At 38.2% G+C, this 22,627-nt stretch overlaps 4 protein-coding genes across 6 annotated transcripts in view; 1 reads left to right on the top strand and 3 right to left on the bottom strand.

Annotated features, from left to right (window-relative positions):
• eml5 (EMAP like 5) overlaps positions 1–7,529 on the bottom strand; it is a 47,774-nt gene extending 40,245 nt beyond the window's left edge. For both annotated transcript variants that reach the window (XM_039603290.1, XM_039603289.1), the window contains exon 1: positions 7,013–7,529. In XM_039603290.1, coding sequence (XP_039459224.1) covers positions 7,013–7,209 — 197 coding nt within the window. In that variant the 5' untranslated portion in view covers positions 7,210–7,529. The remainder of the gene's footprint in view (positions 1–7,012) is intronic.
• Positions 7,530–8,103: 574 nt separating this feature from the next.
• On the top strand, positions 8,104–13,515 carry ttc8 (tetratricopeptide repeat domain 8). The gene is made up of 14 exons (XM_031759618.2): positions 8,104–8,327; positions 8,837–8,957; positions 9,061–9,124; positions 9,219–9,378; positions 9,559–9,648; positions 9,737–9,781; positions 9,873–9,958; positions 10,059–10,146; positions 10,243–10,353; positions 11,619–11,758; positions 11,861–12,035; positions 12,166–12,288; positions 12,843–12,926; positions 13,017–13,515. The coding sequence occupies exons 1-14, from the start codon at positions 8,214–8,216 to the stop codon at positions 13,131–13,133; spliced, it is 1,518 nt and encodes a 505-aa protein (XP_031615478.1). The 5' UTR covers positions 8,104–8,213; the 3' UTR covers positions 13,134–13,515.
• Positions 13,516–13,671: 156 nt separating this feature from the next.
• Positions 13,672–17,826, bottom strand: LOC116335842 (CD209 antigen-like protein C). Of its 2 annotated transcripts, XM_031759619.2 has the most exons (6): positions 17,597–17,826; positions 17,277–17,393; positions 15,760–16,011; positions 15,511–15,674; positions 15,241–15,377; positions 13,672–14,029 (listed from the first exon to the last, which is right to left on the bottom strand). In XM_031759619.2, exons 1-6 carry the CDS (start codon positions 17,712–17,714, stop codon positions 13,864–13,866), a joined length of 954 nt encoding a protein of 317 aa, XP_031615479.2. In that variant the 5' UTR covers positions 17,715–17,826; the 3' UTR covers positions 13,672–13,863. The 2 variants fall into 2 exon arrangements, with proteins under 2 accessions (XP_031615479.2, XP_031615481.2); XM_031759621.2 differs by lacking the exon at positions 17,277–17,393.
• Positions 17,827–17,913: 87 nt separating this feature from the next.
• LOC116335844 (CD209 antigen-like protein E) lies at positions 17,914–20,821 on the bottom strand. Its single transcript, XM_031759624.2, has 6 exons — positions 20,669–20,821; positions 20,254–20,367; positions 19,361–19,618; positions 19,094–19,257; positions 18,426–18,562; positions 17,914–18,339 (listed from the first exon to the last, which is right to left on the bottom strand). Exons 1-6 carry the CDS (start codon positions 20,742–20,744, stop codon positions 18,168–18,170), a joined length of 921 nt encoding a protein of 306 aa, XP_031615484.1. The 5' UTR covers positions 20,745–20,821; the 3' UTR covers positions 17,914–18,167.
• Positions 20,822–22,627: the final 1,806 nt, after the last annotated feature.

Here is a 22,627-nt window from a genome sequence, read left to right on the forward strand (position 1 = left end):
TATAATCAGACTGCCTGTTTTGCCAACTGCTCTCCAGCATTTGTAATCCTGGCGTGTATTCAGACAGCAGGGCAAGAGAGGCTTCACGAACCGAGCAGCATCAACCTGCTGAGTGAAAGCGGCTCCCAACAAATAGCTCACTTTGACTCTCTAAACTACTTTGTCTCATCTTTCTCCTTCAAAGTTTTCAGTGCGGATCTTTCTGTCTGACTGCTGACACTTTATCTGCATCCGTAATGCGCTGTCATCACAGAGCAGATAAAGCTTGGTGGTGTAACGTCTTTGAAAGCTGAGGTGGGTCTGATGTGACAAGCCTGATCTTTGTCATCCTTCAGCCCTCTGCTTTTTCTCTCCCTTTACCCCGGCTACGCCACCGTCTTTGTTGAACCTCTCTCCAACTTGGCACAATTTCTCATCTTACTTTTTATGAATTATATAATCTGAGCAAAGCAGCTAAAAATAGCATTCAGAGGAAGAGAGAAATACTGAGATGCAGACAGAGCAGAGAAAACTGCTTTGGCATGACCAGGTACTTTGCGGTAAATCTGTCTGGTGTGATGACATAAAACATGATTAATGAAGATTAAAACTTCCAACATCTTTGGAGTCACCAAAAAAAGGAAGTGCTGATACTTATAACTCCTATCCTGCAGTTAAAATGTGGTAGGTCCCCTTTACAGCGTGAAAATCAAATGCAGTCTTCGAGCCAGCTACAACCAGACTGTTTCCCTTACATTCCTGTCAGCTGAAGAGCTTGTTAAATGCCATCACTAATGACTTTGCCTGCAGTGCATTTCCACGGTTCTCCTGTTTGATATAGGCTACGGCTGTTTGATGCATCTGTCCTCCATCTGCATAATGCTGTACTACAAAACGAGCTATACGGCAAACAGAGCAGCGATTTAACTGCCTGTTTTTTTATAGATATAGCTGATTTCTGACGGTGAAGATGCAAAAATAGAGCACAGGAACGACACGCTTGGTTTACAAGAAAGATAGGAAACCCCATGAACAGAGCCCATTAAAGTACAGGAGGCCACAACTGATCCTTGTTTTAACGTAAGCTCCTGAGACACATGCAGCAGTAGTTTTCTTTGTCTGATTTTCCCTACACTGGATTAAAAAGAAGCAGCGGATTAGGACATTTCAGAAGGTCTATATAGTAGAGGATATTTCCCAGGATACTGCAAAGTGTTTTTAATCCATCAGCTTGCTCCAAAAACTAAAAATAGAAAAGATAAAGTAAGCAGCAGGTATGTAGAGTGGTGCTCTTCTTGATTAGATAGTCTAAAAAACAGCGAAAAGGATGAAGAAAAGGATGACGATTGGGGCAAAGATTCTCTTACAGAAATTTACTGACGTTACAAAAATTGAACCAAAATTGTCATTTTATTTTTTCCTTAAATGATTAGTAACGGAACAGAAATTAATTGGTTTAATTGTCAAGAAACCACTAATCATTTGTAAAGGATTTTTTTTTTTAATGTGAGGATTCACAGAAGCAGTATATACATTATATATCAATTAAAACCTACTTAAAGTAGTATAATAGTCAAAAAGGCATCACTGACATCTAGGCTGTTTATGGTAAGGGTGAAGTATAATATAAGACTTAAAACAGTCAGTTATATATATTTTTAACCCCAGTGACAACACTGCTGAATCATACCATTGTGCTAAGTAACTGTACGAAACTCTGGAGGATCTTAATTGGGTAAGACAGATGTGCTCTTTAGAGAACAAGCTTCCTTTTACAGAGTAGCCTGGCAGCTACTAACAGTGAGTGCATTTGTGATTGTGCTGGGACTTTTTAAGAGTATCCTGGCTATGTGTTGCACATGCACCCATTTGGATAAAGTCTTTTCCTGGTTTTAAGAAACCTAGATATCCTACCTGGAATACTTCAATAGAATTAGTGCTTCCTGTGGCAACAATTATTGATACGCTGAAACCAAAGAAATATTTTTATTACTAAATGCAGAAACTTTCACCTGCTTTATGACTCAATGGGATGAACTGATATATGATTTTATATATATGTGTGAGGGAGACAAAGACACTGGGAATCACAGGAAATACAAGCACAAAAAGAAAAATGGATTAAAATTCAAACAAGGACTGAAAAGACACATGTATTTAAAACCTTGTTATTATTACCACCCCATGATAATAGCTATGTAAATACAAGGTGCTTGCTGTGATAGTGAAAAATATAAATTAACAATTAAACCAAAACCTGGGAAGAATAATAATACTTAAGCATGCAAGTACACTCATTGGCAATATTAAAATGCATGTAAAGATATGAAGCAGGCATTTCTTTCTTATTGTCTTATTGGTAACAGATTAGTCTACAGTCTTCCAATAAGGTTTTTTCCTTGTGGATATGGTGGCTGATTTCCAGCATGCGATCTAGAAAAAGCAAAATGAACGATTACCATAGAGAATGATATTATACTGAGGCTGGCGCCTGCATATAAAATAAGCTAAAGATAACGTCTTAGGAAGTCGATCATCACAAACCATCCATATTAATCAACACTAAAACAATGGAAGATGGAAGCAAAGATGGAATATGTAAATCATATCAGCTCTCATAGCTGCTGTCAGCAGTAAAACTGAAAGCACATTCTCACACACTGCGCTAGTATATCACAGTGATTTGTTTCACATGCACAGCTCTAACTTGTTCAATAGTAGTCAAAATACTGTATTTATTATTATTAAAAATGCTTTTTTTTGTTCATATCATTAGTTTATGGACAGACAGACTCTTCTCTGCAAGCCAGGCGCATGGTTATTGTACAAACCCTGCAGCAGTATTAATGGAAATGTATTCACAGCATCTCTCCAAGCTCACCGAAACAAGACCAGCCTCACTCTGGCATCTATAATCCATAATTCTGGCCGTGATCCATCATAGAGGTAACATGATATTCTGAGTAACAGGAGATGGCCTTTTATTTCTGTGTTCATGAAACCCTCTCGTTAACTCATTAACTCTCACTATCAAAACAAAAAAACATGCAGAAAAGATCACAGTGCAGAAACAATAGACAACTTATCAGCCTGTTATTTTCCAGCCAGAGAGTAATTGTGGTTTCTCTCATTGCTCGATTTACATTTAGTTTTAAACATGAGGTCACATGTACATATGTTCAGTACGAATACAGAGCTTGTGTAAGCTACAGGCATATTTTATTGCTTGCATTTAAGGCAGCTTCTTTATTCTGTTTATTGCGTTTACTGTTCATGTCACAGTGATGATGAAACTCAAGGCTAGACCATCAAATAATGACTACACGGAGAAGGCCGCCATGCCTCTATCCTCCCACGCTTTTGTGAATTTACACCCACAAATGAAATAAAATGTAAGGGTTTTTCTGCCTCAAATTGGCCTTTGGAGTTGACTTTGCAAGCACGATTGCTCTGCAAGAGTCTGCGTAGATCTCTCTTATTTCTGGCCAACCCCACTTAAAAATACTTGATTTAAAATTATTTTATTAAAACCCTTGTAAATTTCCTTTGTAGAGGAGGCTAAAACCTCTTTGGTGGAGGCCGAGGTTTTTAAGTACAGGAAAAACCCGGCAAATACGTGCTTTCTTAACAATCTCTTTATCCCTGCATTGAGTGTGCAGTTAGGTTTGGGACATGGGTAACTCAATTGGAAAAATTCTAGGATAATACCAGTAGATGTGCTTTAAAACTACAAATTTCGCCTGTTTCAGTGCCATTGTATTTTTTTGGTTGTTTAGTTTTTTTCCTTTTGCTTTGAATGTATTCGTGTGAATCGGCCTTTGCGTGGACAGTATGTGTTCTGAGTGTCGGGGATTAAGCTTTGTAGTATAGACCAGTGGGTCTCAAACTGTGGCTCAGACAACCAGGTGAAAAATATGAGATGAGACTAAAGTCAAAAAAAGTTTCCACGACCTTTATTTTTTCGTTAATGGTGCTTTCAGCTGCTGCTTTATTTCCCTAAGGTTCGCCACGGTGGATGGGTCAGCATATTTGATTTGGCACAGATTTTATGCCGACTGGCTCTTCCTGATGCAACTCTCCTTTTTATCAGGGCTTGGCACCGACACTTGGAGTGCATTAGCTTGCGACCCTGACGCAGGGTTTGTGATCTCCCAGGGATCTTTCACATGTAAGGTGAATGTGTTAAACATGTTAATGATTGGTAGGAAAAAAAATAAGGGGTTTCTAAAGTGGTGCATGCCAGCAGTATAGCTAACTTTCCCAGGGTGTTTCCTGGCTTCAGGGTTTGCTTACCAATCCAACCAATCATGCCTACTACACACATAAGCATGATTGGTCTGTATACAGTTAAGCCAAAAGAGCCTGTATCAAGGTTCCTGATAGAATTCTGTTCATTTTCCTCATGTTTCTGGGCATTTGATAACCCCCCCCCAAAAAAAAATTATGTGTAACTTTAACCCAGGTTATAAAAATACTTGTGAAGAGTATTTTTAATCACAGTCCTAATGATTTTTCTTGGGTGGAAGCCAAGACGTTTTATATGCAGGAAAAACTCTGCTGAGGTTTAGCAGGAGCCTCGGGCTCTCAGAGTTTCTGACTTGAATAAAAGCAGTTTGGAACAACAGCAGATATGAGGAAAGAATAGCAAAAAACAGTTTTAACAAGGCTACCCACTCTAATGATGCACCTCACAGTACTCTGCTCTAACTGGAGGTTGTTAACAGTCTCCCAGGTCTATTCTGTTATCGCCCAGTAACATGTTTATTTACATTTCTAACAAAGCATTACTAAACTGCCTAAAAGGCCAACCAAAAGAAGGCAAGACTACTGCATCACTGTCCGCTCAGTCTATCACTCATGTGTAAACCTGCCTATTAGCTCTTCCACATTACTCGGAGACCTGTTAAAACAGGCTTCAGGGTGAATAAAACCAAGTGGGAAAAATGGGTAATTCCATACAAAATCAGTTCCCATGTGACCCCCTCAAAGTGAGCTGTGAAAAATTTAACATGTGAAGATACTCAGACTTATAAATATCCTAGGTATATATGGATGGGTTTAAATTTTGCACTTTTTTATTCGAGTTATTATATTTTAGCATTTTGAGACAACATAACTTCATGAATCCATGATATAGCCACATTTTTCTGTGGATAAAACTTCTTGTATAATCTTTCAATGTCTGATTCCTGCTGTGCCAAAATATGATTCTAATACAGTATTTTTTTTAAACAGTTGAGAAATATTAAATTAGAGATTCTATTTAAAATCATGAAATTAAAACCATGATGAAGCTGAGTGGGTGAGCACATGTATACAACATGTATACAAAGCTACTACAGGATTTTATTTAACTTCATGTATTTTTTTTACCTTGATATGAGCATTACGCCCAGTTTTGATAATAATAATGCCATTAAAATTTCCCATAGCGCCGTCAAACACACTAAAGTTATTGTACAAAAAAATCAGGTGATGATGAGTGGGTCAGGTGAGAGGCATTCATTGACTTTTTACAGGATTACCCAAAACGAGTGCTGCAATTACCCTGTGAAGTAAAAATTAATGTAAAAATTGCTTACGAATCTACAGCAACAGTGCATCAAGAAAACGAAGAGAAGGGGTATTTGAATTTTAAGGCCCTCTAAAGAAGCCACTTCTCTTCCACATGAGTTTGTGCAACGTGATAATTCAGATCTGAATGTGGTGAGCACTGCTCCTGGTTGTGCTGCAGAAGTCATATTCAAAGGCAATATTTAAAAGAGCTTCATAAGCACTCCTTCGAGGCCTTTAAAATGGCTATTACTTGGCATTTAATAAAAGACAGCTTAAGGGACCTATTTAGCTTGCACTGTAAGTACATAGTGCTAGTTCAAACTACCTGGCTGCACAAAAAGCACATGGCCACGCTATGAGAGGTTTCTGCATTTCACACTGAAATACTTTGATCAAATTTGCAGATTTTACACCAATTTACCACTTTTGTATTTTCAACAGTTTTGCAGATCATATATCAGATTATTGTTTAGTCTGTGACTCCTCCTGCTCACTATTTGAACTCAGGCACTTCACTCACAGGGCAGCGGAGGGTTAGTATCTCTACTGTCCGATTAATAATGGAGCAGGACTCCAGCTGACTACCGACACAGTATAAAGCTAGTCATCTCCAGGCCAACCCACACACAGACGCACACACACATATGTCAACACAAGCGCTAAACCACTGGACGCAGGTCATTGTTGTGCAGCATGCTGAGGAAGAGTGATATAATAATTGCTATTTTGCTGTGTTTTTAACCTTTTAAAAGAGGTTTCAAGGTTTTTCCTGGGATGCAGAGGTGAGCCATTAAATCCCTTATTAGCTCAATTTTCCAATTCAAGGATTCCTTCAAGGACAGCTTTGTTCAAGTGCATTTTTCAGATACTGCACATGAGTATTGGACTGCAGCGAGGAAAAGATGCCCACTTTACCGACTACATTGTCAACCTTTTTTTTAAAAACAAAAACAAAAACAAAACAAAAAAAACGACCAAATGTTGAGCATCAATGTCAAATATTTTATATTAAACCACATTTTATATAAAGCAGCACACCATTCATCCTTTTTGGACGAATGGCTTGCTGCTTTTCCCAGGATGACATTGTTTAAAAGTAGATTGTTCAGTGACAAATAATTTTAAAGCATAAGCATGAACTCAACAACATGATTTTTAAAATATTAGTTTCTGTTTAGTGATTAATGTTAGTGTAGGGGTTCCTTCCAACATGGGCGCAAGAGCAGTCTTCAAAGGACCCCTTGCTTTGCTGGAGTGCCCTTGAGCAAAATATTGAACCCACAGCAAACTATAGGGATGCTGCTAAGTAGGGGTGCACTCCCCGTGGAGCTGAAAAATATCACATTACACTTCACAAGGTGACACCAGCTCCAATAATGACAACTCTACACTATCAGTGCACATTTCTGCTTAAAGTCTGGTGCTGTCCACGGTGCTGAAATGCATTTATATGTTTATATAAACATGTCATTACTACCTGATTATGTCATCGTTGTGCCCCAGGTAAAATTTCTGCTTGTGTTCCCGGGTGTTATACACAACTCCCACACCGGCGACGAAATAGACAATTTCCTTGGCGGCGGTGTAGTACAGGTTGTTGCGGCACTGATGTCCCCGGTATCCGTACACCCACTCCAGTCTCAGGTGGCAGTTGGGAGCAGTCCTGTCAGCCATGTCCGCACTTCCGTGTGTGTCTCTCTGTCGCTATCACGTAGGCTTTCTGATATAGTGTCATTCACCAAAAAGGATTTATTTTAAGCCCGCGTGTCCCATTAGGCTAGTTCCACTGGAAACAACCAGGATTTAAGAGCAAGCGTTGAAATCGGGCATCTCTGCGGGTCATGTGAATTAAAGACTCGCTGCCTGGTAAAATGAAAGCCTTCTGCCTCTGTTTAAGAAACTGATTTCTACGCTTGTGTTTTCATTTAGTCTACTTGTACTTCAGCCCCGGGCTCGCGGTCCTCTTCGAGTCGGGTCAAAGCTCCTGTCAAATCCTACAAAGATGGAGCTGTACTGTTATTCCACAAGCACCGCCTACAAAGATGACGGAGGAGTCCGTTATCCAATCAGATGCTATGACTTACTCAGGAGGAAAAAGCAGGAGAGGACAACTCCGTCACGACCAAGAAGCAAGCAGTCCGGGTGCTAGACCCTATTTCTGAATATTTTTATTTAATGTCAGCATTTATGCTTTTAATGTGTTATTTTCAACACTATAATTACAAAAATACCCAAAACAGGTTATTGAAATTTTAATTGTTTAAAAATTATGTATTACTTAGTCCATTCAAGTATTCAAAGTGTTTATTTAAGTGTGGCGTGTTTCATGACTTATATAAAGAGTTATGAGTAGGAAAGTTCTTTACTCCCCTAAATTAACTGCTTCCACAGATTTATATTTTTATTTTGATTTATTTTATTTGATCTATATTTCTTGTAAATCAAATTTGAATTAATGCATTTTAAAAAGAACAGTGATGTCCCATGAATTTAATTTAATTTAACTTTATTTTATTTTATTCAGCTCTTTAGAGGAAATTGCGGCAGTGAAGGACCGCCCTCCTAGGCTGTTGCCGAGCGACAGAGGAAGCCTCGGTCTCGCCTTCATCTCAGCTTCTCTTAGCAGCTTGCTAAGTGACTTTTAGATCTACGCTATTTCTCCCTGATTAGCAAAAGCAATGGAAGTGACGATGGACCCCTTGTTTCTGGCGTGGAGCTATTTCAGGAGGCGGAAACTCCAACAATGTTCTGATATTTGTACGAAAATATTACAAGACAACCCATACGACCAGGTACTGTGGTGAAGTTAGCAGGGTTAGCCTAGCTTGCTAACGATGGACAGCTGGACAACCTGCTGCATAATCCCGATTAGTCGAGCCTGTGTAGTTTATAATATCTCACTAACGTAGCATTTCAACATACTTATTCAGTTTATTATAAGCTTAGTAGCTGTTGCTATACGCTACTTTGCTTTTCAAGTCTCCTTTCAATCCTGTCTTATGTTCGTTCTGCTTCCCATTTATTCACATTTTTCTTAAATCTCTTTACTCTCTCGCTAACTGTCTGCACTCTATCTTAAGGACTCATCTTTGCTAATCTCAGAGGTAACCATAACTGCACATGTCTCTGTTTTCCATCTCAGTTTGATCTTTTTTATGGATAATTTGTGTTGTAGCTCCTGACTGTTTTATGCCTTCTTCAACATAGATGTGAAACAAATGTGAAATATTTTACATGACTAAACTTGCCTGTGTGTGTGTGTGTGTGTGTGTGTGTGTGTGTGTGTGTGTGTGTGTCATAGGCTGCATGGAGCTTGAAAACCCGTGCTCTTACAGAGATGGTTTACATAGATGAAATCGAGGTTGACCAGGAGGGGATTGCTGAGATGATGCTGGATGAAAGCTCTATTGCTCAAGTTGCACGTAAGTTTAAACATTTGCTCCGAATTCCACAATTCATTAAATTAATAATTTGAACATTTTCTTAATTAGTCTTTTTTTTTGTATAACACTTGATCTCTGCAAGGGCCTGGAACATCACTAAGACTTCCTGGAACATGTCATGGTGGAGGTCCCACACCAGCTGTCAGGTAGGTTTTTCAAGACAACGAAAACAAAAAACCAAACTGATGAAGCTTTTGTAATTAATTTCTCATCAGATGTATTTTATTTCCTGAAATCCAGGCCCATGACACAATCAGGACGCCCTATAACGGGATTTGTGAGACCGAGCACACAGTCCGGGCGCCCTGGGACAATGGAGCAGGCCATCAAAACCCCACGTACTGCAAGCACAGCTCGTCCTGTCACCGCTTCTTCTGGTAGATTCATTCGTCTGGGGACAGTGAGTCTTCCAACTATAGGCTACGTTTGACACATGCCTGTTTCTATTGCATTTTCTCAAGTTAATTTATGCAGCAGACAATATATTAAGACTGATAGCAACAGTCAATTTATTATTTATTGTGTTACACTGAAAGCCTGAAATTCTTAGCATGACCTATTTTTTTTATTGTTTTTCTAGGCTTCAATGTTAACAAATCCCGAAGGACCGTTTATAAACTTGTCTAGACTAAATCTGGCTAAGTATTCCCAAAAACCCAATTTATCCAGGGTAAGACTCAAACTGTGACTTCCACACATTTATCAGTTGTTTTCTATTGTGTTTCTCCTGCATGTGAAGCAATCTTCTTTCTCCACAGACATTATTTGAGTACATCTTCCATCATGAAAATGATGTGAAAAATGTAAGTGATACACAAATCTGCAGTGTAAAGAAAACTGCCAAGCATTAGATGACAGGACTGTATGTAAAGAAATATTATATTCCTTGTACAGGCTTTGGATTTAGCTGCTCAAGCTACTGAACATGCACAGTTTAAAGACTGGTGGTGGAAAGTTCAGCTGGGAAAATGTTACTACAGGCAAGTAACACACCATCCTTCATATTATTCAACTGCAATGTTTGATTAAATTAACATTTATGTATATGAAATTATGTAATGTCTGTTTCTCTCCTCTTAGGCTTGGTTTATATAGAGAAGCAGAAAAACAGTTTAGATCAGCTCTCAACCACCAAGAGATGGTTGATACGTATCTCTATCTCGCAAAGGTAGTGATTATTGCCAAGGGTTTGTACATTTTAAGGTTCTCTCTGTAAAGCAATGTTTTTCTTGAAGTCACTATCCTTGTTTTCATTTTCCTTTAGGTTTATCAGCGTATGGATCAGCCAATAACGGCTCTCAGTCTTTTCAAGCAAGGCCTGGACCACTTCCCTGGAGAGGTTACCCTTCTAACAGGAATAGCTCGTATCCATGAGGTACAGTATGCCATCATCATCTCGAATATAGTCAGTTTTTCTATTTAATTGCATTGTCGGATATCACATAACCACTATAACCACTCCTTATCAGGCACTTTAACACAATTCAGCCAAGTTCTAGCTGCCTCATGTTCACATCCAAAGCTCTTTTCCAGTAGGCAGAGTGTCTCTTAGAAGTGTTTTCGGGTTTCAGAGTGGCTCTTTAGCTTGTTTGGCAATCTCAGCTGGATCCAAAAGATGTAGTTTCTTCACATTTCTTTCCCTTTTAGATGGTTTTGTGTGGTTTTCCTTTCAGAAGAAATTGTTCAGTTTTACATCATCACAAGTTTTATCCTCCTCAGTCAGGGAAGCTGATGTGTTCTAGTATATTAAAATTAAATTGAATTTGTTGTTTTTTGTGCCGTTAAGTCCAGTGGAATGTTTTTATGATGTATACCAAAGTGCTTAACAGCTAAAAGAATAAATGTCATAAAATAATAAGACAATAAAACTGCCTAAATAAAGAAAAAAAAATGAAAAAACAAAAACCGTAAAAGCACAATTCAAAGTAATCAGAACTTAGTCTGGTGTAAGAACCAAAGACCGTTTTCAAAAATGTCTAATGCCCCTGATGTAAATAGGCAGTTTGTTCTACAATGTAGGAGAAGGTACTTTAAGTTTCTGATTTCCTCTTTGTTTTAATCTGGACCTTGGCTGCTCAACGAGAGAGCTAAGGAGGTGCCAACCCCTGCAATCACTTAAAATCAAAGAAAAAAAAAACAACTTACTGACAACCAATAAAGGAAGCTAATATGAGTGATGTGTGGTCTTGGTTACACTTGCCAGTTAAGAGCCGGCCAGCTTCAGTTGGCCAAGCAGTGACAGGCTGACACCTGAAAGCAGACTGTTAATAGTCAAGTCTGGACTAAATTAAGGCATGAATAAGATTTTCAAAGTCTCTGAAGTGGCGAAATGGCCTTTGCAAGCAGTCATAGTTAAAGGAAGCCAGCTTTAACAACAGCTTCACTCCCAGCTTCTTTGCAGTATTAACCTTAGTACTTAAATTGCTGAGGTTAAAGACAAAAGGGCTTTCAGTTACAGTAATGGTGTTTGGTTGACACAAAATCTTAACGACTTGCCTCCAAGCTATTTGGGAACCACTGGACTAATGTAAACTTTCCACCATAGCTGCATGGAGTATAACCTTAACAGCTGCATGAATCATTAAAGATATCCATCCATCCGTCCATTCATTAATTGTCTCTTAAATGGTATTTTGACAGGAGATGAACAACATTTCATCAGCGACAGAGTACTATAAAGACGTCCTGAAGCAGGACAACACTCACGTGGAGGCCATAGCCTGCATAGGCAGCAATCACTTCTACACAGATCAGCCTGAGATTGCCCTGCGGTTCTATAGGTCAGACAAACTTTCTGTACAATTTGTGTAATGTGTTGTTGCAATTTATGTGATGAGATTTTATATACCATCTGTGATTTAATATGTTTCACCCTTTGCTAGACGGCTGCTCCAGATGGGAGTGTATAATTGCCAACTGTACAACAACCTGGGCCTGTGCTGTTTCTATGCCCAGCAGTACGATATGACTCTGTCCTCCTTTGAGAGGGCTCTGGCCCTGGTGGCCAATGATGAAGAGCAGGCTGATGTCTGGTACAACATAGGACACGTGGCTGTAGTGAGTTAACAGAAAATGATTTAATATGTTTCACTTCCATATATGGTTTGCAGTTAACATAATTTGACACTTAGTTAATTGAAATGACAACCTTACATCGTATAATTTAGAGTATGCTCTGTGTTTACAGGGAATAGGGGACTTGACACTGGCCTATCAGTGCTTTAAACTGACTTTGGCATTTAATAATGACCATGCTGAAGCCTATAACAACCTGGCTGTGCTGGAGCTGCGAAAAGGTCACATTGAACAGGTAAAGACATAGTTTTGAATCATCGCCTTTGTTAAGCTGCTAAAATATGAGTTATGAAATCATAATGGTGTTCTTTCCGACCTCTAATGTGATGTAACACAGCCCATTATAAGAAAATCACTAAAATGTAGTTATTAGTGTCATATAAACTGTAATCTAGCTCATATTATCAAAAGATATCTCTCAAATTATACTTACGTAATATAAATCCAATATGCAATAAGCCTCTGTTACTCCAACAAAGAGTTAGGCAATAAAGCAATTTAGCAGTAATAGCTTGATATGAGACAAAGCGTCATGAGATATATGGGATTTTATTTTTCCAGTAGCAAAAGGAGCATGAGCAATCCATCTGCTTAACACTTCTGCTGCCAACTTGAATTAAAAGGTTAAATTTTCAGGGTTTTCCAGCTTTTTTCATAGTGATAATGATGATGGCAAAGTGATGTAAGGATTGCTCCAATTAAAGAAAATACAACTTTAAATCTGTAAACACTGCATTTCCATATACATTTTCATGTCAGGTGTTAATTGTTTCCCTGTCTTTAATCCAGTCTAAAGCCTTCCTTCAGACTGCTGCATCACTGGCCCCTCATATGTACGAGCCACACTTCAATCTCTCCATTCTCTCTGAAAAGGTAATTTATCGCTATCAGGGTCTAACCAAATCATGCAATGCGATTAAAAGTGACAAAGTGTGATCTTTACATCTTCTTGTCTGTGTCCAGCTTGGGGACCTTCAGAGCAGCTACAGTGCAGCCCAAAAATCTGAGGACGCTTTCCCAGAACACGTCGACACTCAGCAGCTTCTCAAGCAACTTCGACAGCACTTTGCAGTGCTGTGAGGGACCACAGCACTGCAAGCGACCGGGGTTTTTTTTAACCCAGTCATTAAAAAAAGTCATAATTTGGTAGGTTAGTCTTGAAATGGACAAAGTGGGATTAGTTTTGATTTGTGTTTATTTATTAACTGCCAGTTTATTAGGTATATCTACAATTGAAGCTCTTTAGCAGAGTGAGTGGTAACTCTTTGAAGTGTTAATTGTTAAGTGTAATTCTACACTTCAGTGTTGAAAAGTGATGTGATTGTCCTCATTTGATTCCAGCTTGAGCTGTTGTAGACTTATTGTTGTGTACAGAATAAGCTCATTGGTTGTTTCTTTGTTCTCTGTAAAACTCTATTTCAGTAGAGTTTCAAAAGGCTGTAGATGATGAAATGCTAGATCTAAAATGTCTAGGTCAAGTGTTTCAGTTATAGCCCATTAAATGGTAAATGTTTGGGCTATAACTAACATATGACTGTTAGAGGGCATGTAAAGGTTTTCCTGAAACACTGGCATGTTAGTGTACAAATCTGTACAGTAGTAAAATTTGTGTACATAGTAAAGGTGAAGGTTTTATTTGTAACAGTTACAGAATTTACATACATTTTGTAGATGCCTTTATAACTCAGGTGTATTTTTCATATTTTAATCTTCTTTGCCATTTTGTAGTCTCTTGCAAAAGACATGACAATAAAGAAAAAAAAAATTCAGAAGACGCGTCCATGCCTTAAAGCCAGACTTGACTCTCTGTTTAAACATTTAAGCTAGAGCTAAAAGGTCTTGGTGTCCTCTCACAAATCCATTTCAGGTTCCAGTTGCATGGAGCATCGTTCCATGAATTAAAGGGGTTGTCTCTGGGATACATAGCTGCACAGTCTTCATTGTTTTGGTTGTTAGGCTCTCCAATATTCCAGTACCTGAAACACAAAGATGGGTAACTTAGTTTTTTATGTGTGCTCTGACACGAGATATATATTGGAAATTACCACATATACTTAAATCAATAAACTGACATATACTTAAATTATGTTATCACAAATGGATAATGGTTACGGTGCATTCAGAAAGAATTTATAGCGCTTCTCTTGTTCCACATTTTGTCACATTACAGCCTTTATTCCAAAATGGATTTGATTCATTTTTCACTTCAAAGTTTTACACAATAGCCTATAATTACAAAGAAAGATTTGCTCAAAATTCTTGCAAACGCATTAAAAGCAAAAAACAAAAATACAACATGTGCATAAGTATTCAGAGCCCCTGCTCAGTACTCAATACTTTGTTGAAGCACTTTTTGCCACCTTTAGGGTTGCTGTCCTGTTGGAAAATGAACCTTCACCCCAGTCCCAGGTCATTAGTGCTCTGGAGCAAGTTATCATCAACTCGACCATGAGTAGTCTTGAGTAGTTCCTGCTGCTGAAAAACATCCCCACAGCATGATGCTGCTACCACCATGCTTCACTGTAGTAATAGAATTAGCTAGGTGCTGAGCCTTGTTTCCTTCAGACATGACGCTTGGCATTCAGCCTAAAGAGTTCAATCTTTGTTTCATCAGACCAGAGCATTTTGTTTCTCATTGAGAGTTGTTCAGGTCATGTGCCTTTTACTGACAAGTGGCTTCCATCTGGCCACTTTACCATGCAGGTCTGATTAGCGCAGAACTGCAGAAATACTTGTCCTTTTGGAAGATTATACTCTCTACAAAGCAACAGTGCAGTTCTATTAGAGTGACCATCGAGTTCTTGGTCACCTCGCTGACTAAGGCCCTTACACCCTGATTGCTCAGACTGGCTGGGCGGCCAGCTCCAGGAAGATTCCCGGTGGTTCCAAACTTCTTACATCTACTGATGATGGAGCCATTATCGGGACTTTCAGGGGTGCAGAAATGTTTCTGTACCCTTTCCCAGATCTGTGCATTGATACAATCCTTACCACAATGGACTCCAATCAAAAACTAATAGAAACCACTGACAAGTGATCAGTGGAAACACGATGCACCTGAGCTCAATTTTGAGTGCCATGGCAAAGGCTGTGAGTACTTATGCAATTGTTGATTTAAAAAAAAAAAAAGCAAGGAAACTTCTTTCACTTTGTCATTATGGATTAAGATTTTTAGGAGAATTTATACCCCTCCTCCACCCTTGTCCCATCCAACCACGTCCAACTTCCTTCCACATCTGCATCTCTCAGTCCAATCCAGAATCCACTCTGGCTCATCGATCTCGAGGGGTCTCGAGACATTTTTATCATTTCAGCAAGGGCCATCTGACAATATAGGAAATACCCATGTACAAGAAAACACACACAAACATTTATGTATGCTAGTGCTGTTCATGAGAAGTGGAACTCGTGATTTTGTCAGTAAGTTTCATTGTGTTGTTTAAATGTTGAGTCTTACGTGTTCCTCTCTGCTGTTGATCACCAATAAGTCGCTTCCTTGCCTCTTGCAGAAATGTCTGGCATCCATCCATGATCTCCGTGAAAGTTCCTCAGATAAAGCGAAGAAGTAACACATGGAGTTAATGACAGTCCAGCCTGGCAAACACTGTCTGCAGCCCTCTTCTGTTGACAAAAACCAAAAAAAAAGGAATGACATGACAGTTATAGTGCATTTATTAACATGATAAATAAAGAAAAAGCCTCTCACTGAGCATTGGCATGTGGGATTCCAACATCGCTATTTCCATTTCAGTTCTGTCTATTAGTTTTTCGTTATCTTTTTTCCTTCTGTTCAGATGGTCAAGCTCCCACTTGGTAATTTGCTGCGACTTGATCTCTTTCGCCACCTCCTGTTTGGCTTCAGTCTTGCTTTGGAGTGCAGTGTTGTAAGTAGCCTGCAATTTGGCAATCTCAGTGCTGATGTCTGTTACTAAATGGTTCCCATAAGAAAGTCTGAGGTCTGTAAGTAGAGAAAAGGAAGACCTTAAAAACAGTACAATTTTTACGGTGCTGGTAAAGCTGAAGCAGGAACTCTATTGGAAATAACAAAAAGAGCAGTAGCAGTGAAACCTCACTTAAAAATATCTATTTATTATCTAGAACCCAGGCAGTTTTTAGGTCACAGCTAAGAGAGTTTACTCATTTTTTTTACTCTTTTTTTAATTGTCCTGTAATTAAGGAACATAGTGAATAGCTCTTTAGTACAGTTGTTAATACATTTGCCTAACAACTGAAAGATCCCCAGTTCAAGAGTGGCAACAAAAATCCTGGTTAAATATGCCACATTTGCTGATCCACCTGCTCTGGTGACCCTTTCTAAATAAAGAAGCAACAGGTATTTACAACTGAGTTATCAGCTTGTTGGTCCTCTTATATGGATAAATTATGTAACAGAAATACTGTAATTAAATTAAAACTCAAATTAATCTGGCATTTGGCATGAGTGATCTGTAATAATCTAATATTAGCCAATAAAGTGGGCAAAACCTGATATAATAGTTATTGGTGCAAAAAGCATATACACCATTTTTATAAATAAACATATTTATTAATCAAATAATCAAGCTCACCTCATATTTTGTAGCTTAAATCATATATAGAAAGTTTTCTGTGTTTGCAACCAGGTGGAAAAAATGCGTCAACTAATATGTTTTTCTAAGGGAATACAAACTCTGAATTTCCCTGATGCTACTTTAGTGACCGTTATTTAAGGTACATTTGTAATGTTAGTAATTAAACCTGCATTTTCTGTTTTTTTCTTTTTCAATCACTTGAGGGCAGCAGAAACAAACGTTTTAGAAAGCTGACACAGAACAACCTTGTACAGTTTATGAAAACAAGACTGGGATTTATTATTTTGGTTTCCATAAATTTGAGGGGAAAATATCCAGTTTCATAGATGCTAACGTTTCTTCTATATTTACCTGCTAACTTTAGCTACTAGGCAGGTAGTGAAACAGTATTTACTGGAGACTTTTCAGTAAAATTAGCTGCCTATTGAGGACAGAAACACAGGTGAATAAGCAGTGAAGCTACAGGGTGGAAAACCAAACCAGGGAGTTCAAACTGGATAAAAAGAGTCAGGTGAGAATAAATCAAATCCCTTTTTGTTGACCTCGATTTTCCCACAAGAGATGATTGTTTTCCCTCCTGCTGAACCTTTTTTTTTAAGATTTAAAAATGTTCTCAATATTACAAAAACTGCAACTTGCAGTAATCACTTACAGTAGACTCCCAGGCCAATATCAACTGCCAGCAGAAAGGCAGCGAGCACTGCCAGGCTCACTGCAAGCACTTTGTAACGATTTAAACGGGATCCAGGCCACATTGTGGACAGGGACACTACACAGAGAAGTGGTGGATAAATATCAGAGCCATGCACAATAAAGCAACATCAAAATAACACCCACGCGGTCCACGGCAATGTGGATGTGTAATCATAAGTTATAAAAAGTGCTTTGTGTTTCCAAAAACATTTAATAATCTGGCAGAAAATAAACATTAAACATATTTCCTTAATCATCATTCATCTTCTTGTCATTTACCTTGTTGCCTCTCTTGGTTTAAGTTGAAAGAGTGGTCATCTTCACTAATGTCCTCGGGATAAGTCAGTTTGTTATAAGTACTCTCAAAAAAGCCAGCATTATTTCCGTTGTCCTCCATTTTAATTGACGAGATGAGAAGAGTGCAGCAAGATCACCCGAGAAAGAGAGAGTATTTGTTAGGACATTGCCCTGCGGGTGTTTGGGCATGTGTGTGTGTAACAATGCAAACAGAAAATCAAGTTCACTTGTTAACCATTTACAGGAGGTAAAGGAACAGCAGAGTTTTCAGATCATCTAAACAAGACTAGGATCAGAAATATTCTTTAAGGATGAATTTTTATTTCATCAAGTTAAGCATGAAGCATCTTAAAATCATGACAGACCAGATGCTGCAGACATTTTTCCCCATATACAACTGAATATGCTGAGTGTTGTCAAAATACTTTAAAAACAAAAAACAGAAAACATGTCACTCACAGTAGTGTATAACACGATTTTTCACATGTCAAGTTACAGCTAATTTATTTGAGAGATTTTATGACATTATTGCTATTATTATGTAATAACATCATCATTGAGATCCCCTTGTGGTTTGCTTTGGCTCCATCTCGCAGATCCAGTTCAGCTGTTTGCTGCTACATTCTACATTGTAAAACGTCTTCACATTATCGGTAAAGAAAAGAAAAGCAGCACAGTTCTTCTTCTCCTCACCAGAGCTGTCGGGCTGCCCACTTCTCCAGTACCTTGAGTAAAGCACAGTCACTTAGAGAGGAACTTGTTTTCAGTACATTTGTCAGTAATCAATCATAGCACTTCATGAGACGCTTACATTGAATCCACCTCGGTCACATTGTTAACCCAGACCCACGTTCCCTCTGTCACCACATCAGTGAGGCCGATCCAGTATCCATTCTGCCACCATATGCCAGAGCTGCTCACTTTTTGAAAGTTGTCGGTTATGAGGAGCTATGAGAAAGCAGACATTCGATTTGACATTTAAATTATGAAATACAAGTATGGTTTGATCAAACAGAATTTAAAAGCCCTTTCGTTTAGGCGTAGCTGAGCAATGCTATCCGTCATTAATATTAAACATTTTCTCCCCGTGGTTAGCCTTTATCAAGATGTCACATATGTGCTCTAAGACGTTGGAGGAGTACTATTTTTCTTACTTTGCCAGTTTAAAGTAAGTTCAGTCTAATTAAATCACACCCACACAGACCCACACATGAGCAGAGATGTAGCAGTGGTAAAGTTTTTGAGTGTAAAGCTCTTAATAAAGTACAACTTAATGAGTAATTGCTAAACTTAAGCTTGTATTATTGTGTCTTTACTTTTTTAATGCATCAAAATTATGAAATTTAAATGAATCTTAATCATTAACAGAAGATAACTCTCTTACACACGGTGTGCTCAAATCTTTTGGCATTTTAAAACCAGACACAGAGGCCTACAAAATAAACTATTTAAGAAGAAGAGACTTTGTTTTTGACCAACCTGCTCTTCCAAGTTATTGATCACAAGCAAGTCACCGCCCTGATTAATGCAGTATTGTCTGCTCTCCGTCCAGTTCTTTCTGGAGTTTATTTCATGGTGAGAAAAATAATAACAGGATGTTTTAAGAAGGAGCCATCCTGTTGGGCATCTGCCGCAGGTTTCCTCTGTTCCAAGAGAGATCGAACAACCATTTACTATCTTATAGTAAGCTGTGCAGATTCACAGCATGCTGCATGTTCACAAAGACAGGTTGGACGTTGAACTTACCTAACAGAGTTTTATTTGTCTGGAGATTTGATTTCGCTGCATTTAGTGTCTCAATTTGTCGCTGAAGCAAATCATTTTCGACCTTCATCTGCTTCACCTGGAGCTTCAGTTGCACGTGGTTGGCGCGCTCTTTCACCAGTTTTGCCTGGGCCTCCAGCCTCTCTTTGATGATACCACTGTGGTTGCGGAGATGGTTCATTTCAATCAACAAGGGTGAAACAGCTGAATCTGAAACCTGAAAGTCTTTGGCTTTGACACCTGAAAGATAAGAAATGAGAAAGCAAAAGAGGGTAAATATAAAAGATTGCTCTAATCACAGTGATGTCAGCCATTGGTTTGTGGTCTTCAGTTTTCCAGATGCCATGTTGGCTCCACATGTTTGTTTTAAAGTAGATTTGTTAGCGTATTGCATCTATGGACAGTATGAGTGCATGTCACAGATACAGATACCAGCTAATATATACGAATAACTATACAAAGAGCTACATTCACTGAAAGGTCCAGTGACTGGAATTGAGCTCAGGTTGTTGACTATTGCTGAGTGAAAAACCTTGTCAGCAGGTTGCTTTGAAGACACTATTGTACGCACAAACAGTAACCATTTACTCTTCTAGGTGCAGTGTGCCAAAATGCAGAAACAGATGACATTTGCTTTCAAAGTAAAAGTTGTGTGGCAACTAACACATTTCTCCAGGCAGAAGTTTTGATTTTCACAGTTTACTACTGCTCGGTAAGTAGTTAGTGAGAGTTTGCAGACAAGTTAGCATTTTCCATGCAAACTGCTAGCAAAACCTGCAACCATCTAAAGCAACTGCAAAGCAACACATACTTGTTTCATGATAGTAAAAATTATACTTCAGATTAAGGAGTTTCCTGTTGACTCTCATACTTACAGTAGATCCCAATGACAACAGCAGCTATCAGCAGAACAGCATTCAGCAGGCTCAGACTCAGTATAACCAGTCGGTGGTGTGGAAACGCAGGTCTGCTTCCATCTGCAAACAGACCTTGAAAATGTTCCTCTCAGTTAAAAATCCTAATGAAATATTTTGTCTTCAGTAAATAAAATAAATAAAATATATTTATAATGGGGACTTTCCTAATAGGTGACAGAGCAATCTGCTATGTGGTTTAGTTTTAAACAATGTAACATACACTTATTACAAATGTTTTACATGTATCTGAAACCAAAATGAGTAAACGAGTGAAAGTTCCACAAGGTCAGATTTCACAAGGAGGGAGTAAAGTGGTGGTATAAAAAAAGCAGAAAAGAAACTGCTCTGAACTTGATTGTAAAGTGAGCTGTACCTTGTCGAAATCTTTGACGGTGAGAGACTGAATGCCCATCTGTGCTGAAATCTTGAGAAATCTTTTCAAATGGCATCTTCTCCTCGGGCACTGACGGTAATTGTGAGTTCTTGACTGGTGCAGGTAGTGCTTATTGATCTGTTTGTCTCGCCTGGTTGTACCAGCGATAAGGTGTGTGTGCGTTTGAACCCTGGTCTGCATGTTGATGTAATACCTTTGTGTGTGGATTTTACAAGAATGAGATAATATCGCTCTAACATTTGAAAAACATTAGCATACTGTGTAATAATACTGTGGCTGATGCTGCACATGTAAACTTGTTTTCAGACTGCTGGGTAATTACATTTTTGTTCAAAATCTTCCTAGATTATTAAATATACAATTAATTAAAATTTTGCTAATATTCTTTTGTTCTTTTGAGGAAGCACATTTATAATATTATATGTCGCATTTATGGACATCAGCTAGTTAGCCTAGCTTATCACGAAAACAGGAAACACCCAGCCTAGCTTTCAGTGACTGAACAAAATCCACTTAATGCTCAGCATTAACATGCTCTATCTCATTCATAAATGATTCATTAACCAGTCAGTTTCTTACAATCCCAATAATGCTGTGAGGAACATTTGGGAGGAACATCTGGTTATCAGTCAATCCAAAATACTACATGATTCCTACATACTTTCTACAGCTAGAAATAATGACTAACATATAATGAATGGCTTTGCTGTAATGTCCTTGGGTTTTTTATCTTGCTCTGTAAATCCTCTCATTTCCCTCTAGACAGACGCTGCTAAGCATTCAGATAATAAAACTTAGAAACAAAGCAATTTGTTTCAAAGTGCAGATTTTATAAAGCACTCATAAATCATTTTAACAATAGACAAACTGTTTAAAACACTGGAGATTTAATTGTAAGCAGATATAAGCGTTATGTTGTATTATGTATGTAGGATGCATAACTGGAGCTGGAGTACAAGCAGACGATATGGTAAAACAGTGTGTTTATGTGTGTAGAGTGTAGTTTTAGTCCTCTTTTCTTTGTTCATTTTTTTCTTAAAGAACATTATTCACCCCTTAATTATACCCTGACACAAGGAATGCCCATGGCACTGATCATTTTAGCAGCAATAGAGTGAAACAATGAACAGACTGACTGTAAATTAGCCATAAACCATTTAAAAAATAAAAAATCCTCACTCTCATATATAACACAGTCCAGTCGAAGTCTGTATAACTGTGAGATGCTGTTTTGTACTTTGGATATGTGAGTTACAAAATGTGAGGAACATCTGGATAATGAATCATTCCAAGATATTTTCTACAGCTCGAAATACTGAGTGAAATATGAAAAATGTTTTCCTCTTGTTCTGTAAATCCCCATCTTCACCTTTGCCCAGGGGCATTAAGATCAAACCACAGCCAATTAAATCTTAAAACAAAGACGTAACTCTCGGCTGTGGAGCTTCAGCAGTGCCTCACAGCACAGAAAGTAGAAATAGTCCACTCAACACTGCTAACACACTGATTACACTTTACACACATAATTATGTTAACTGCATTAAAATTAAAGTTGGGCAGATAATAAGAGCATGTTTCTTGTGAACCAAACTCTCATTTTATTTAGCTTTCTATTTTCCTGGTGGCTCAGGATGCTTTAACAGTAAATAAGGGAAATAGACACCATAGTGTTCTGTGATGGTAATAAAGTCTACTTACCAGTGCAACTAATTAACTCAATCATATCTCATTTATAAATGATCCATTAATCCAGTCCAGATGAAGTCCATATAATCCCAATAACATTATGACATTTTGTTACACTTTTGTATTTTTGTGAGTTACAAAATGTGAAGTCCAGCTTATTATCAATCATTCCAAGATGTCTTCTACAGCTAGTAATACAAAGTATTTGTCAAAATATATTACTGGAGCTGGGGTATAAAAAAACACAGTAAA

This window comes from Oreochromis aureus, linkage group 19 (genome assembly GCF_013358895.1).
Source record: "Oreochromis aureus strain Israel breed Guangdong linkage group 19, ZZ_aureus, whole genome shotgun sequence".
Classification (NCBI taxonomy): Eukaryota; Metazoa; Chordata; class Actinopteri; order Cichliformes; family Cichlidae; genus Oreochromis; species Oreochromis aureus.